Source organism: Lepidochelys kempii, chromosome 3 (genome assembly GCF_965140265.1).
Source record: "Lepidochelys kempii isolate rLepKem1 chromosome 3, rLepKem1.hap2, whole genome shotgun sequence".
Lineage (NCBI taxonomy): Eukaryota > Metazoa > Chordata > Testudines > Cheloniidae > Lepidochelys > Lepidochelys kempii.
In genome coordinates, this window is record NC_133258.1 from 68,546,331 (window position 1) to 68,560,293 (window position 13,963).

The following is a 13,963-nucleotide window of genomic DNA, read 5'->3' on the forward strand; positions in this document are numbered from 1 at the left end:
AAATCCAAAGGCCAAATAGCTATTTATACAATTGCTTTAAATGTGTAACTGCCTAAAAATAAGCAGTCACTACACCTAATACAGTAACAATATTCATAAGCATATGATCAATATACTTACGAATAGGCCAGAGGAGGGATGACCGTGCATTCTGGTATGCCCCAGAATGGTCAGGAAGGGTCTCCCAAAGAACGTTCAAATTTATCTCTTCAGAGATTTCAGTTAATTTCAGCTTTATCAAAAACCCAATTTGAAGCAGTTCATCCATCTTACTTTCCTTCCTCCAAGGCCTTCCTTTCTTATCTCCTTCCCCAGTCCTCCTCGCTTAGCAGTAGAACCATGGGAAGATTTATGCTTGTTTCTTTTAAGACCATTTTCCTGTGTCTTATTGCAGCTTTTCACTTACTTTTTGGACCATACATCTTTCCCACACTGCAAGCAATATTACTTATTCTCATGACCTTCTACTTCCTGATTTGGGGCCTTTTCCATACTAGCTACAAACCATAAAACAGATATTTTCTTAACTTACATTTAGTTAACTTTAACTATGCCCACATGGCTATTGTCATACAAGTGTGTAGAGCCATTAGTCATCTCCTGCTATGGAGGACTTGATTTTTGGCAATGTGCAGGACATAGTGGATGGATTTGCTGCAGTGGGGTTCCCAACCTGCAGTGAGGTGATAGATGGCGTACAAATCCCTATTTTGGCACCGTACATCCTTGCCCACACAGTGCATCAGCAGGAAGGTCTACTTTGTTACGTTTATACAAGCATTGTTGGATCACTGTGGATGTTTAATTGATATCAGTGGGAGCTGGTCAGGGAAAGTGCATGACATTCATATTCAAGAACACAGGACTGTTCAGAAACGTGCAAACAGGAACTTTCTTTCCTAAGTGGTGCGTTACAGTTGGTGATACTGAAATGCCAACAGTGATTCTGAGGGATCCAGCCTACCCCTTGGTCTCTGAGCTCTGGAAGCTGTACGCTGGCCACTTGGACAGCACCAAGCAGGTGCAGAAACCAGTTGAATGTGCTTTTGGTACAATGACGGTACATTGGTGGTTGTTACTCACTAGATTGAATCTCCATGAGAAAAATATTGTTATGGCCTGCATGACATCTGTGAGGCACAGGGGAAAAAGCTGCCAGAATGGAGGGTTGAGGTGGCTGAGTTTGAACAGCCAGACACAAGGGCCATTACAAGAGCTCAGTGTGGAGCTACATGGCTGAGGGAGGCTTTGCAAGAGCATTTTAATGCTCCGTTACAGTAGCGTTCTGTGCCTGGGCCCGAAGCTTTGGGTGCTGTTAGGAATTATGTAGTGCTTGCTCTACCTTTATTAATATGGCTGGGTGGTTTCCTGAACCTATAAGTTCTGTGGTGCTGTACATTTATAAGCATTGGGTTCTTTGATTACTGATATGCATTCAGAGGTGTTTGTGAAAAAATGATTTTATTTAAAAAAAAAAAAGTTTTTCTGCACTGTTTCTGCCACTCTGTGCAGAAACAGGCAATGCAATACAAACTTTTAAGATAAATAAACAGAACAGAATTTTAAAATATTTGTCTATTTCAGTGCACAAATGTAATCTGTTGTGGCTACATATACACTGACCTGTGAGAACCACAGCTGGTATATGTGAAGCTGGGTTTTCCTTGCTGTCTCCCAGCATGAAGTGGTAGGGATAAGGCTGCAGCCTGTCATGACCTGTGATATGCTGGAGGATGTAGGGAACTGCTACCATGAAGTTCTCCAACATCTGCAAAGGGCAGAGAGCCTGGGATTTTTTGACTTGTCTGGCAACCAGGGTCTGTAGCAACTGAATTTGCTGACTGAAAAGACCCATTATGTCCTGCTCCATTTTTCCTCTCCTTGTCCTGGGTCTTTCTCCTGTCCACTCTTTCCTTCTCCGTGCCATCTGCCATGTTGCCCATCCAGGTCCTTTGTTCCCACTCTGGTGCAGCACTGGCTTGCAGGATCTCACTGAACATGTCCTTTTCTTTCTCTTTGCCATTAGAATTGGGTGTTTTGTGGGTGTGGAAGGGGCATACTTCAATGCCGCAGCAGCTGCTGATAAAAACTATATCATTGGATATACCTTAACAGAAACGGAAAGATACATTTCAAACTCCCTTCCTTTTTTCCCATTAAATACTTTTAATAAGACATCCTTAATAAGACTTAAGCTTTGGAGCAACTCTGCACAGCCCCATTCTCCAACCCTAGCCATGGTAAGTGTAGCCTGCTGGGAGGGGGGAAGGAATCCTCAGGAACAAGAACACTTCAGCCCTATTGCGTGGGTGTGAGTAGAGAGCAATGGCACTGAATATTTCCCCGGGCAGTGGTGGTTTTAGTGGATATCTCACTCCTGCGTGTAGAAAAGGAGCACAGCTGCTACTGGTGTTGTGAAGCTGCCTGGGTCTATATGCCACTATCCTGTTTACTGCAATGGTCTCAGCCAAACTCATTGTGGAGTGGCATGGGAAAGGGTACTGCAGGGGAAGAAATAAGGCTACAGTTCCTAGAAATCTTTGGGTGAGGATTGTGGCGTATGTTCATGAAAATTTTAATCCAGATATCTCAGGAAGATACAAGGGACAGTCCTTATGTACATAATCAAACTGCTCTGTATGGACTCTCTGCATACAAGGGAATGAAAAGCAGATACCAGCTATACAGTAACTCCTCACTTAGTCGTCCCAGTTAACGTTGTTACGTTGCTGATCAGTTAGGGAACATGCTTATTTAAAGTTGTGCAATGCTCCACTATTACATTGTTTGGCTGCCTGCTTTCTCCAAAGCTGGCAGCCTCCCTACGCCCCCCCCCCTCCCGCCCCCACAGCGCCTCCTGCCCGCTGGCAGATCCTGCGGATCAGTGCCTTCCCCTGCCTGGAGCAATCAGCTGGCTTGCGGCATTTGAGGGAGGGGGGGAGGAGCGAGGACTCGGCGTGCAGGCTTCCCTTACCTCCTGAACACCGCAAACCAGCTGATTGCCCCGGGCAGGAGGTGGGGGGAGGGCAGGGGAGCCTGCGCACCAAGTCCTTGTGCCTCCTAAACGCCGCAAGCCAGCTGATTGCCCCAGGCAGGAGGAAGGACTCTGCACACCTCCCCCTGCCTCGTGCCCGCAGCAATCCGCTGGCTTGCGGTGTTCAGAAGGGAGGAGCGGACGCAGGGTGCGAAGTAAAGGGGGAGAAGGTGGAGGGGAGGGGAAGAAGAGGCGGGTCAAGGGTGGGAGCTTGGGGGGGAAGAGGGGAGTGCGCAGGCTGAGGGTTGAGCCCCCCTTCCCCCCTGTGGTGCTTTCAGAGTAAGGGAAGCTGCTGCTGCTGCGCAATGTGCTTCTCCTAGCCTACAGAACCTTCAGCCTCCTTGCCTGCCCCATCTCTAGTGCCAGTGGGCTGTGCCTGTGTAGGGTAAGGCAGGGGCACCTCCCAACAAATGATTGAAGCTGGCTTGAAAATCCTGAGTGGTGACGATCCTGACAGGGAACACAGCTCCAAAGTGATTAGGGGAATTGGTCATCTAATAACTTGCTATAAAGAAATTTACCAAGGAAAAAAGAGCAAAACAGTCTCTAGATGTGTTTTTTAGAGTTCAGAAAGTTCAGCAAGAGGAGCACCTCAACCAAGCTTCATGCTCAGCAATGATGATTGTAGTATTAAATTGCTTGTTTAAAATGTAGATAATGCCTTTTGTCTGGCAAAAAAAAAAATTCCCTGGAACCTACCCCCCCCTTTACATTAATTCTTATGGGGAAATTGGATTCGCTTAACATCGTTTCGCTTAAAGTCGCATTTTTCAGGAACATAACTACAACGTTAAGTGAGGAGTTACTGTACCTCTGTTTGTTGTATCACTGTCTCTCCTTGTATTAGTAAAAGAATAACTAACAAGACATAGGTATTGACTTTGGGTTGGGCTGGGTGCCATCTTTAAATTTAAATGTAGGGAAAAATGTATGTTTATCTAAGGTCCCTTCCCCTTCATCTGGCTCGTGACACTCTGTTGGGCTTCTTCAAGGTATCCATGGTGGTCTGCGGAGTGCTTGTGGGATCTGTCGGAGATGGCATACAGCTCATGGTAAAACCAGCAGGTCTACAACTCAGCACCAGATCAATTGTTGTCCTCTCTGATCCTGTGGTTTGCCTGGCACAGTTTCTTCACTTCCTGCTGCTGATCCCTGTCATACCCCTTTGTCTGCATCCCCTATGCAGTCTTTTCTTAGATGTTCACCTTTGTACGTTTGTTTTGTAGCTGTGCTTGCACAGTCTCTTCTCTTTCCACAGGCCCAGGAGATCCAATATCTCTTGTCTGGAGCAGACAAGAGCGCGTCTATTGCATGGAGCCAACATGATCAGTTGTGTGCAGCTGCCCAACAAAGGAACTGCTAGGTGTGCTCACCATGCTGGCCAATTAGGAGGAGGCATTTCAAAAATAACTGGGGTATTTTTGAGGAAGTGTGTAGTTTCCAATCTCTGTGACCCTTGGGCAATGGAATTGACCATTATGACCACAAAGGTCATGGATGCAGGGAATGGGGCATTGTCAGGGTCGACACAGCTCAATCAGTGTCTACACTCGTGCTGTGTCAACCTCAGTAGTATCACTTTTTGAGGTGGGGAGCATGGTGGTTTTACTGTTGTAATGGGGTGCTTATTTTGGCTGAAGACCAATTTGAGCATAGACACATACAGAAATAGGACAACGTAAGGCGACTTATGTTGAGCTAATGTAGCATAGACCAGGTCTTGATAACTTCTGTTTTCTAAAGATGCTTTCCACCAGGATTCTTGCTCCTGGAACTTGGCTTCCTAGTGTGAAACTGTCAGAACTCCCCAAACTTCGTTTTTGGTCCAAGCAGTAATTGACTAAATGCTGACCGTCAAAGGCTCACTCCTTTTGAAAAGAAAATGACGCTCTTAAACTTTGCTCTCAATATCCGTAGGATATAAGAAGTAAATGAAGTTTTGATTTGTTTAAAAACATGACATTTTTGGTTAAACTTAGCCTTGTATTGGTATGGAAATGTAACCATTCTCTTTTCTTGGTGAGGTGGAAATCAAAGGTGGAAGGCATGACTACTACAATGTGCTTCAGAACAAGAGCCTGGAGAAAACTTACATAGAGAATGGAAAGGAGCTTGGAATGAAATTCCTTTCAGATGAGTCTTTTTTGAATGGTCCATCAGGTAACCATGGAACTTGGTTTTTATCTCATTTTTGAGGTGAGATCTCCTAAAGGTTGCTTTGAGTATTAGCTGACTTAAAATGTCAGAACTTGATCAGGATTTCTTATTAACTGCCTATATTCCAAATGGAAATGTGGGGAAGAGGGGAAATTAAGTTAAGATAACTTAGTTCAGTAAGGAAGTCAAATGAGTAAATCACACTCTTCAACTATATTAACCCATACTTTCATGTTGATTACTGCAAATTTGTTTGTGTAGGTGAAACTCTAAGTTCTAAAGATGAAAGGCAAAGTAGTGCTTTTTTTCTAAAAATTCTAAATGAGACCAAAATTCCCAAAAAACATTTCTATCACTGACGCCCAAAATGTGTCGAATTTAATGAGGAAATGCTGGGGAGAGTCTCCCTGCTGAGTCTTGACTCTCCATCACAAAACAGATGGAATGCCCAAAGCTGTTAAATTTTTTTGGTCCATAAGGGCAATGGTAGCAAGAAAGAGCATGAATTCCCCACTAGTGGTATTCACGCTTCCCTCCTGATCTTAACAGTTGCCTTCAGAATCTTCCAGTTTTGACCATGGTCAGCAAAGGAGCTCCCCTGCAAAAGCTGCCCCTCTATAGCTGCTCTTGCTCTAGCTTTTCTTCATCCCATCCGGCATTAATGGCTTTGGATAACTTTTACTGTGTTCCTCTTGGCCTTCATTCAGATTGGTGGGTCCTTCACAACTTTTTGTGTTTCTCTTTTGTGGTCATGGTGGGAAATGGGAGAAACCCAGGAATTCTGACTAGGGAACTGGCCTCTGGAGACCTTGAAACTCAAGTTTTTCTATGGCCTGGCCTTTATTTTGTGTATCGAGTGTTTGTCACTATTTATAAAGTCTCTGCTTCTTTTAAGGTAAGAGGCTTAATGACTTAAAGGTTCAATGTGGATTTGATATATTCTTTTAGGACAGAGTTTCCCAAACTTGGGATGCCACTTGTTCAGGGAAAGCCTCCGGTGGGCTGGGCTGGTTTGTTTACCTGCCACATCCACAGGTTCGGCCGATCGCGGCTCCCACTGGCCATGGTTCACTGCCGCAGACCAATGGGGACTGCAGGGAGCGGCGGCCAGTACATCCCTTGGCCCTTGCCTCTTCCCACAGCCATCACTGGCCTGCAGTGGCGAGCCACAGCCAGTGGGAGCCGCAATCGGACAAACCTGCAGACACGACAGGTAAACAAACTGGCTTGGCCTGCCAGGGGCTTTCCCTGAACAAGCAGCTTCCCAAGTTTGGGAAACACTGTTTTAGGATATCTGGTCTCACAATGGACAGAGAAGGAAGGCTGCTCAGTTGCTTCTGCAATGTCTGTACATCAGAGAAGTCAAACATGCAAATCTGCTTGCAGGTGTTGCCCTAGAAGGTTAAGCATTTTGAAGAATTACTCAAGTACCTCAAATTGCAAACTCCAATACTCTGCTTATCTGGCACAGAACTAGCCTCGAGTGAAGGAGAAACCCCTAAGTGTGAACCTGATCTGACTTTGACTTGGTGCATTATGACTTTCAGTGCCATTACCTGATTCCCCTTACACCTTGTGGTGTAGCTTCACTACAAGATCTTTTTTATTCCTTCAAGACCAACAGCTTCGTGTGCAAGAGGCCCCAACACTTGAGATGATGGCATACTTCGACTTGTCAGAATGAAGCAGAGCCTCAACATAAGAGACCAAGGCAGGTTGCGAGGCAGCCAGCAGTTCTCAAAAATATCCCTGTTAAAAGCTAGGACTCCATAGTGAAGCTTCTTGAAATCTTTGGATTTTCCCTCCTCCATTCATGTTAGTTATCATCTGCCTCTCTCACACTGGGTTCCATTATATGCTCAATAATCTGACCAAAGTTTCAGTATCCGCTTCAAGGCCCACTTCTGCCCCTTTAGTAGTTGGACCTCTTGGTGCACTTCTCTGTTGAAGTTGGCACAGCACTGTGGCCACAAAGGCTGCATTTCCACAATGGAGACTACCACAAGCCAAAGTTAATGTTTCCTGAATCAAATTTGACTACCAAGGCAGCAACTAGAAAGGTCAAGCCACTTGTGTGACAGCAATCTGATTAGTTGGTGGCAGAGGCCTGTTGCTTGGATGCACAGTGATCAGAAGACTTCTGATAGAAATAGTATTCTTCTATTGAGGAACATAAGATGGTGAAAAGAAGGGAAAAATCTAATATTACCCAGTCTTTGCAAAAGTTGTCTGACCACATGGTTTGAGTTGATGGTGTCTCAACATCTGACTACCGTAGGCTCCTCACAGATTTCTTTCTAAGTCAGTAGTGAAATGATCTTCAGAAGATGGATTACCATTTACCTCTTTGTCAGCAGCAGCAAGAAAGATGCCTATAGTTCTGCTCCAAAGGAGATATGCATAGGAAATCTCTTATGGATCACTTCTGATGTGCTGGGGCAAAAAGTACTAGGATGTCTGACAATTCCATATATTCTTTTAATGATCAGAAAAATAAAACCGGCTCAAATTCTCAATCTGATTTGAGCTAGGCAATACTAGCACATAGAACTCCTGGAGCCTCCATTTTGTCTCCCCAGGTCTCTGAATTGTTGACTAAGAAGATGGTCTGACAGTCTGTGCCACTGGACCTTAAATGCATCTGATATGTGCTATGCCAAAACTGGGGTTTATTCAGCACACACTACTAAAATGGGAAAGGCTCATTGTGTGAGCAAGAGATAACAATGTTTCTGTTCTGCTTCCCTTTTGTCTATTGTGGACTACTTGCTCCACGTAAAGCCTTATGCTTTCTGTTCTCAATGTATGAGATGAAGATTGCCCAAAAGAGACTTGAGAATCTATCTCCTTACAAAGGAAAGTTGTAGTCTTTAAGACTTAGTGGTGAATTGACTGAAGGAACTAGTAATGCCTTCCTTCCGGTCAAAGACATGGATCTGTCGGTGCTTGATAGAGGTATTTTTTGAGTTTGAGAGAACCCTTTATTTAATCTGTCATAAAAGACAAATTTTCTAATTCCAGTCACAGTGATAAGAGTGAGCAGTGAGTTCTAATAAGAATTCCTCTTTTTTGCAAATTCTTCCCAAAACCTCATTCTCACCAGTGGGAAAACTAGACTCCATATATGGATAGGACATGTCATTCAGCAAGTAGGAAACACTTCATAAGATCAGTATGAAGGGAATCCCATTTCCAATCAGCACCTGTCTAAATCGCTTATGCTGTGTATTGAGATACTATGCTTACCTCAAGATGTTGGAACTCTTGTGTCGAGCGGTGAGACCTCACTGCTGGCATGTGTCTAATGTTCCCATTGTAAAAATCTACAGGACTGCTATGTGGCATCTTTACAAAACATTAATCTACAAAACATTAATCTGACCTTACTTTCCGAGGGCTCTTCTGTAATCCTTGTTTCACTAGAATTCCTCAGCCTTACTTTGAGTTGTACAGTTAGCTTAGACTCCCACAAATGAGAATAGATAGAAGCCACACCAAAGAAATTGCTGCTTACTGTGGTATCAAGTTCTTCAAGAATGTTGCGTTAGTATATTCACACTTGAGGGATGGCACCAACTTGGTGCTACTGTTTTCTAGAAGGCTTCCAAAGCTCAGCAACTAGCAGATCTCTGCAAGTGCCTAATTGTGGGCACAGAGCCTTGGGCAGAGTGGTTCTAGAATGCTCGTATATCTCCAGTCATCTCAAATCCTGCCACTAACCCCAAGGAGGAACAGATCTCTCTAAATCTTTGCACTTACTGATCTGTGTTAACTTGTTCCATGTGCACTTCTGTTAAATAGAAGTGCAAAATCAAGCTAGTATTGACTCTGCTTTGTTAGTAACATGACCAGATATGATGATCTAGACAGTGATACTGTACTGTTTTACTACAGTTCAGGTGTGTATCCCAGATTTTTTTTAATTGTCTTAAAAGATGTACATTATAATACTTGTTCACTGAGCAAGCTTCATTGTCTCTTCGTAGGTTCCACTGACTTTGGGAATGTTACATATGTGGTTCCTGGAATTCATCCCTATTTCTACATTGGCTCAGATGCATTGAATCATACTGAGCCATACACTGCAGCTTCAGGTAATTGTTTTTGAAGTGAACAGGGCTCTAATTTATAGGTGTTCTTTGAAACTTTAAATATAGAAGAATATCCACTAACACTTTGATTAAAGCGACATTCAGTAAAGTACTAGTCCTTAAATATGCCTCATACGGTTTTGAAGAATGTCATCCTATTTTACTTTCTCTCCTATAAAAGGTTGCCTTTATAAGCAAATAAGTAGTAAATGTTGCGTTATAGGATAGAAATTGAACAACTATTAACTAGCTTGCTAGAAATTGTTTGAAACTAATGTACACAGATTTAAGTAACTGATAAGAGGGTCTATATAAAACATTGGTTTTGATCAGTTAGTATTTACTATAAATTAACCAACAGTAATCCACCAAAATACAAACACTTGGAAGAGCTGGAGATGCAGAAGATTAAGTGCTTGTCAAGTTGGGCACTGGTTTTGAATCCTGCTATGGTAAGCCTGTAAAGTTCTAGGTGCTCAGGTATTACAGTGATCACATAATAAGTACATAGATAGCAATGGTATTTATTCAGTAAGTATTTCAAAAATTGACTGTATGCTCTTAAAAAAATCAGATGGGATCAAAGAGCTAAACAGTTGTTCCTCAATCAAAATTGTAACTTTTAAAGGCTGAAACAGCCATAGAAACTAAAATTGGCTGGAGAATACTTTTCATATTTTCCAAATTGAAAACTGAGTGGTGGTAGGTGTCCCATATTTAAGGTTGAAGCTAGCTTCCTGTTAGAAGCCTGACTCTCTTTCAAGTTTGTGCACACAGTTATTCAGAAAGAAATCTGATCTTCCTGAAATTGTACATGTTGCATCTTAATTTTCTGGGAAGCTTAGTTGAAAATCAGGAAAGGAATTTTTAAGTTAAGATGGTCTGAAAAAATACCCAAGGTTAACTTTTTTGAAAACTCTTTAAATTGAAGTTTCTCTGATACGGCTTAGTCTAAAAATCTCCTTTTTGTTTGGGCTCCCTGAGATGCTTTTCAGTATTTTTGAGAGGGTTAGCGCATGATGCTTAAGAAATTTTTGCCCTAGCTTAAAATGTCTTAATCTTTTCTGTTGCTGGCTGGGTTTTTGAAACCAGGCTAGATGCTCTGGTTCTGACTCACTGTATGTTAGCAGCATTGCCACCCTAGCCATTCCAGTCATTTGTCAAACCGTAACTTAAACTTCTTCAAATGCTGGTCCCTATGTGTATTCCACACGTGGGCATGCGTGCTCCCGAGACCAGGAAAATCTTGCAAACAGTATCCGTTGGTCCGCATCTTTGCCCTAGTTCTCCTCTTGCTCTGCACCAAGAATGTAAGGGGAAGTGCGGACCAACTGCCTCTCAGTTTCTTCTTCCTGCTGCATGGCCTGAGTCAAAATCCTCCAGTGTCCAAAGGTATCTTTGCATCAAGTTTGTCTTCATCTCTGTGAATATAGTTAGTGATTTTTTTTGTATAGTTAGTGTAGCTTATTTTACTCACCCCAGTGACCTTATTTTGTCTCCCCTTTCAGGAATAGGACTCTGCCAGGAATTCTGGGATTTGAAAACTGTCTCCTGCCCCTGCTATGTCCCATTCAGTGCTGCCTTTTCTGCCTTGGAGAGAGGCTCATATCTCTGCCAAGTACAGTATCTGTTGCCCAGCCCCACCCTGAGGAGAGAATAGCATTCAGACCGAGGAAATACCTCATGGAGGGGGAGGGAACCATGAGACCCCAGTCAGATCCAGGCCAGGGAGTCTGCCTCCTCTACATCATCTGGAGACCTCAAGCAGTGCCCCTCTGAGCGTGAGCTCTCAAGCAAAGCCTGTGTCAAGGTTCTTCCCCCACTCTGAACTCTAGGGTACAGATGTGGGGACCTGCATGAAAACCTCCTAAGCTTAGTTTCACCAGCTTAGGTTAAAACTTCCCCAAGGTACAAATTAATTTTATCCTTTGTCCCTGGATCTCCACTGCCACCACCAAACTCCAACTGTGTTTACTGGGAATCATAGTTTGGACACGTCTTTCCCCCCCAAAAATCCTCCCAACCCTTGCTGGGAAAGGTTTGGTAAAAATCCTCACCAATTTGCATAGGTGACCACAGACCCAAACCCTTGGATCTGAGAACAATGAAAAAGCATTCAGTTTCCTTACAAGAAGACTTTTAATAGAAGGAAAGAAATCACCTCTGTAAAATCAGGATGGTAGATACCTTACAGGGTAATTAGATTCAAAACATAGAGAATCCCTCTAGGCAAAACCTTAAGTTACAAAAAAGACACACAGACAGGAATAGTCATTCTATTCAGCACAGTTCTTTTCTCAGCCATTTAAAGAAATCCTAATCTAACACATACCAAGCTAGATTACTTACTAAAGTTCTAAGACTCCATTCCTGGTCTATCCCCAGCAAAAGCATCACACAGACACAGACCCTTTGTTTCTCTCCCTCCTCCCAGCTTTTGAAAGTATCTTGTCTCCTCATTGGTCATTTTGGTCAGGCTTTAGCTTCTTAACCCTTTACAGGTGAGAGGATTTTTCCTCCGGCCAGGAGGGATTTTCAAGGGACTTACCCTTCCCTTTATATTTATGACAGCCTGGCTTAAAGACACATTATTTCAGGCTTCTCACAGGTATATAAACAGGTCCCCCTCTAATCCAGTATCCAGGAGAAGGGATTTTTTCTTTCTTTTTTTTTTTTTTTTACTTCAAGTTGGGTGAATCTTTGTTTGCAGGTCCCAAGAATTTAAGTTGGCCTAGGCCTTCCAACCATGAAGGGAAAGCGCACCAGAGCAAAGCCAGTACCAGTGCCGACTGCAACCTCTAAGTCGAAGGACCATCAACTGCCAATACCAATGAAGAGCTCCAGACAGGACTCTCTACTCAGCAGTACCCAGGCAGTCCCAAAAAGACACACCGTATCTGTAATGGCACTGGATCTGGCAGAATGACAACCGGGACACCTTGTACTCCAGGAAGAACTGTGACATATGCTACCACAAAGGATATCTTAATCTTCCTGGTCCTCCAATCTCCTCTACTTTCAAGCCTGGTCCTTATGAATTACATATTTATCCCAGAAGACGAGGTTCAGGTCAACACCTGAAGACATCACTCCCCTATTTCATCCACAAGCTGGAATTTACTCCCAGTATCAGTGGGAGTAAACCACTGGGGCTAGATCTGGTTGTCTTGTTGGCTGAATCAGATGCCTAAGACTAACAGTCAACTCCTCAACTTAGGGAGGTTAGCACAGACAGGGCTTCCAAGAGAATGTGCGTACCCAGTGCCCTAGGGTGCACCCCCCACCAACCTTTGACCCTTCAGATTGGCCCTATTGGGAACTCTGGGACCCTTATGCACAGTACCCCACATCCATGTGCTCTACCAGAGACTCACACTGTCCCTTTCTTTTGGAGGACAGCAGCCAGCTCTGCAGGATACGTGGAAGAGGAAGACTATGAATTAGATCCACCGTGCGGTACCCCCAAGTATATTATCTTCCTCACCGGATGAGGCAATTGCCCCATCTTCAGCCCCCTCCAGTGACCATAGGCAATAACAAGAACTATTGCAAGAGTGGCAGCAGAGCTTCAAATTCTGTTAAGGAAGTTCAGGATACTCAGCCCAAGCTCTTGAGCATTCAGCAGCTCACCAGACCCAATTGGGTAGCACTCCCAGCAAATGAGGTCATTCTGGAACCAGTTGGAGTGGTATGGCATGCACCTGCAACATGTACCTCTATTCCTAAAATGGCTAAGAAGCACGACTGTGTCTGCGAAATGAGCAGAAATCTTGTTCACTCACCCTGACCCCAAACTCTCTAGTAGTACAAGCAGTTATGGAAAGATAAAGGCAGCAACACCCCAGGGCTACTCCTTCCAATAAGGGAGCTAAACATCTTAACCTTCTGGGGAAGAAGGTATTGACATCCACCAGCCTCCTATTCAAGATTTCTAACTACCAGGCCCTGTTAGCGAAATGATTTTTATGAACTGTTCAGTTACTAGATTTCAAAGATGAAACTCCTCAGGAGAGGGCTCAATTCCCCAGCCCTTTGTTGAGGAAGGTAGACGTGTGTCTGAAACCTCTCATTCTGCAGTGGATGCAGCTGATACCTCCTCAAAATCTATAACTGCAATAGTAATGCTGTGGGAGTCATGGCTCCACTTTTCAGGATTCCCAAGGGAGGTTCAGAATAGCATAGAGGACTTGTCCTTTGAAACCAATCTCTTCAATGAGAAAACAGATGAGTCTTTACACTTTTTAAAAAAAAACAAAAAAACCCACACACTCCAGGTCAACCTTTTCTTCCCTGGGCACCTATATTCCGGCTCTGAAGGGGAATCACCGCAAACAATCATATAAGCCAAAAGCTCTTCCACAGACTTTCTACCACCAGTGACCCTACAAACCACCTTGCAAGTGACAAAAGGGTCCAGAGGCCAAGATAGGCAGGAAACAAGGAAATAAAATGCCAAAACAGTTAAGGCAGAGTTAAGATTCAATTGCATCATTTATCTGTATGCATTCCAGCATGGACCCTTCAAAGCTTTTTATAAAAACGGAGTGGCAGAGAGGAGGGTGGAGCTGGTGATGTGTGCAGCTGGATGCGCAGGGCTGGGAATGTGGGGCAGAGCACTCTACTGCATTTACTGTTAGATGTAGCTGTACTGAACGGTGGAGGGATTAGCTGGAGCAGGTTG

At 43.8% G+C, this 13,963-nt stretch overlaps 1 protein-coding gene across 7 annotated transcripts in view; it reads left to right on the forward strand.

Moving 5' to 3' along the window:
- PM20D2 (peptidase M20 domain containing 2) overlaps positions 1–13,963 on the forward strand; it is a 66,743-nt gene that overhangs the window by 14,611 nt on the left and 38,169 nt on the right. For 5 of the 7 annotated variants that reach the window (XM_073336711.1, XM_073336706.1, XM_073336708.1 and 2 more), the window contains exons 5-6: positions 5,059–5,194; positions 9,178–9,285. In XM_073336711.1, the coding sequence (XP_073192812.1) occupies positions 5,059–5,194; positions 9,178–9,285 (244 nt within the window). Of the gene's footprint in view, positions 1–5,058; positions 5,231–9,177; positions 9,286–10,790; positions 10,901–13,963 lie in introns of those variants that run through there. The other 2 variants (XM_073336709.1, XM_073336710.1) reach the window with 2 other exon arrangements.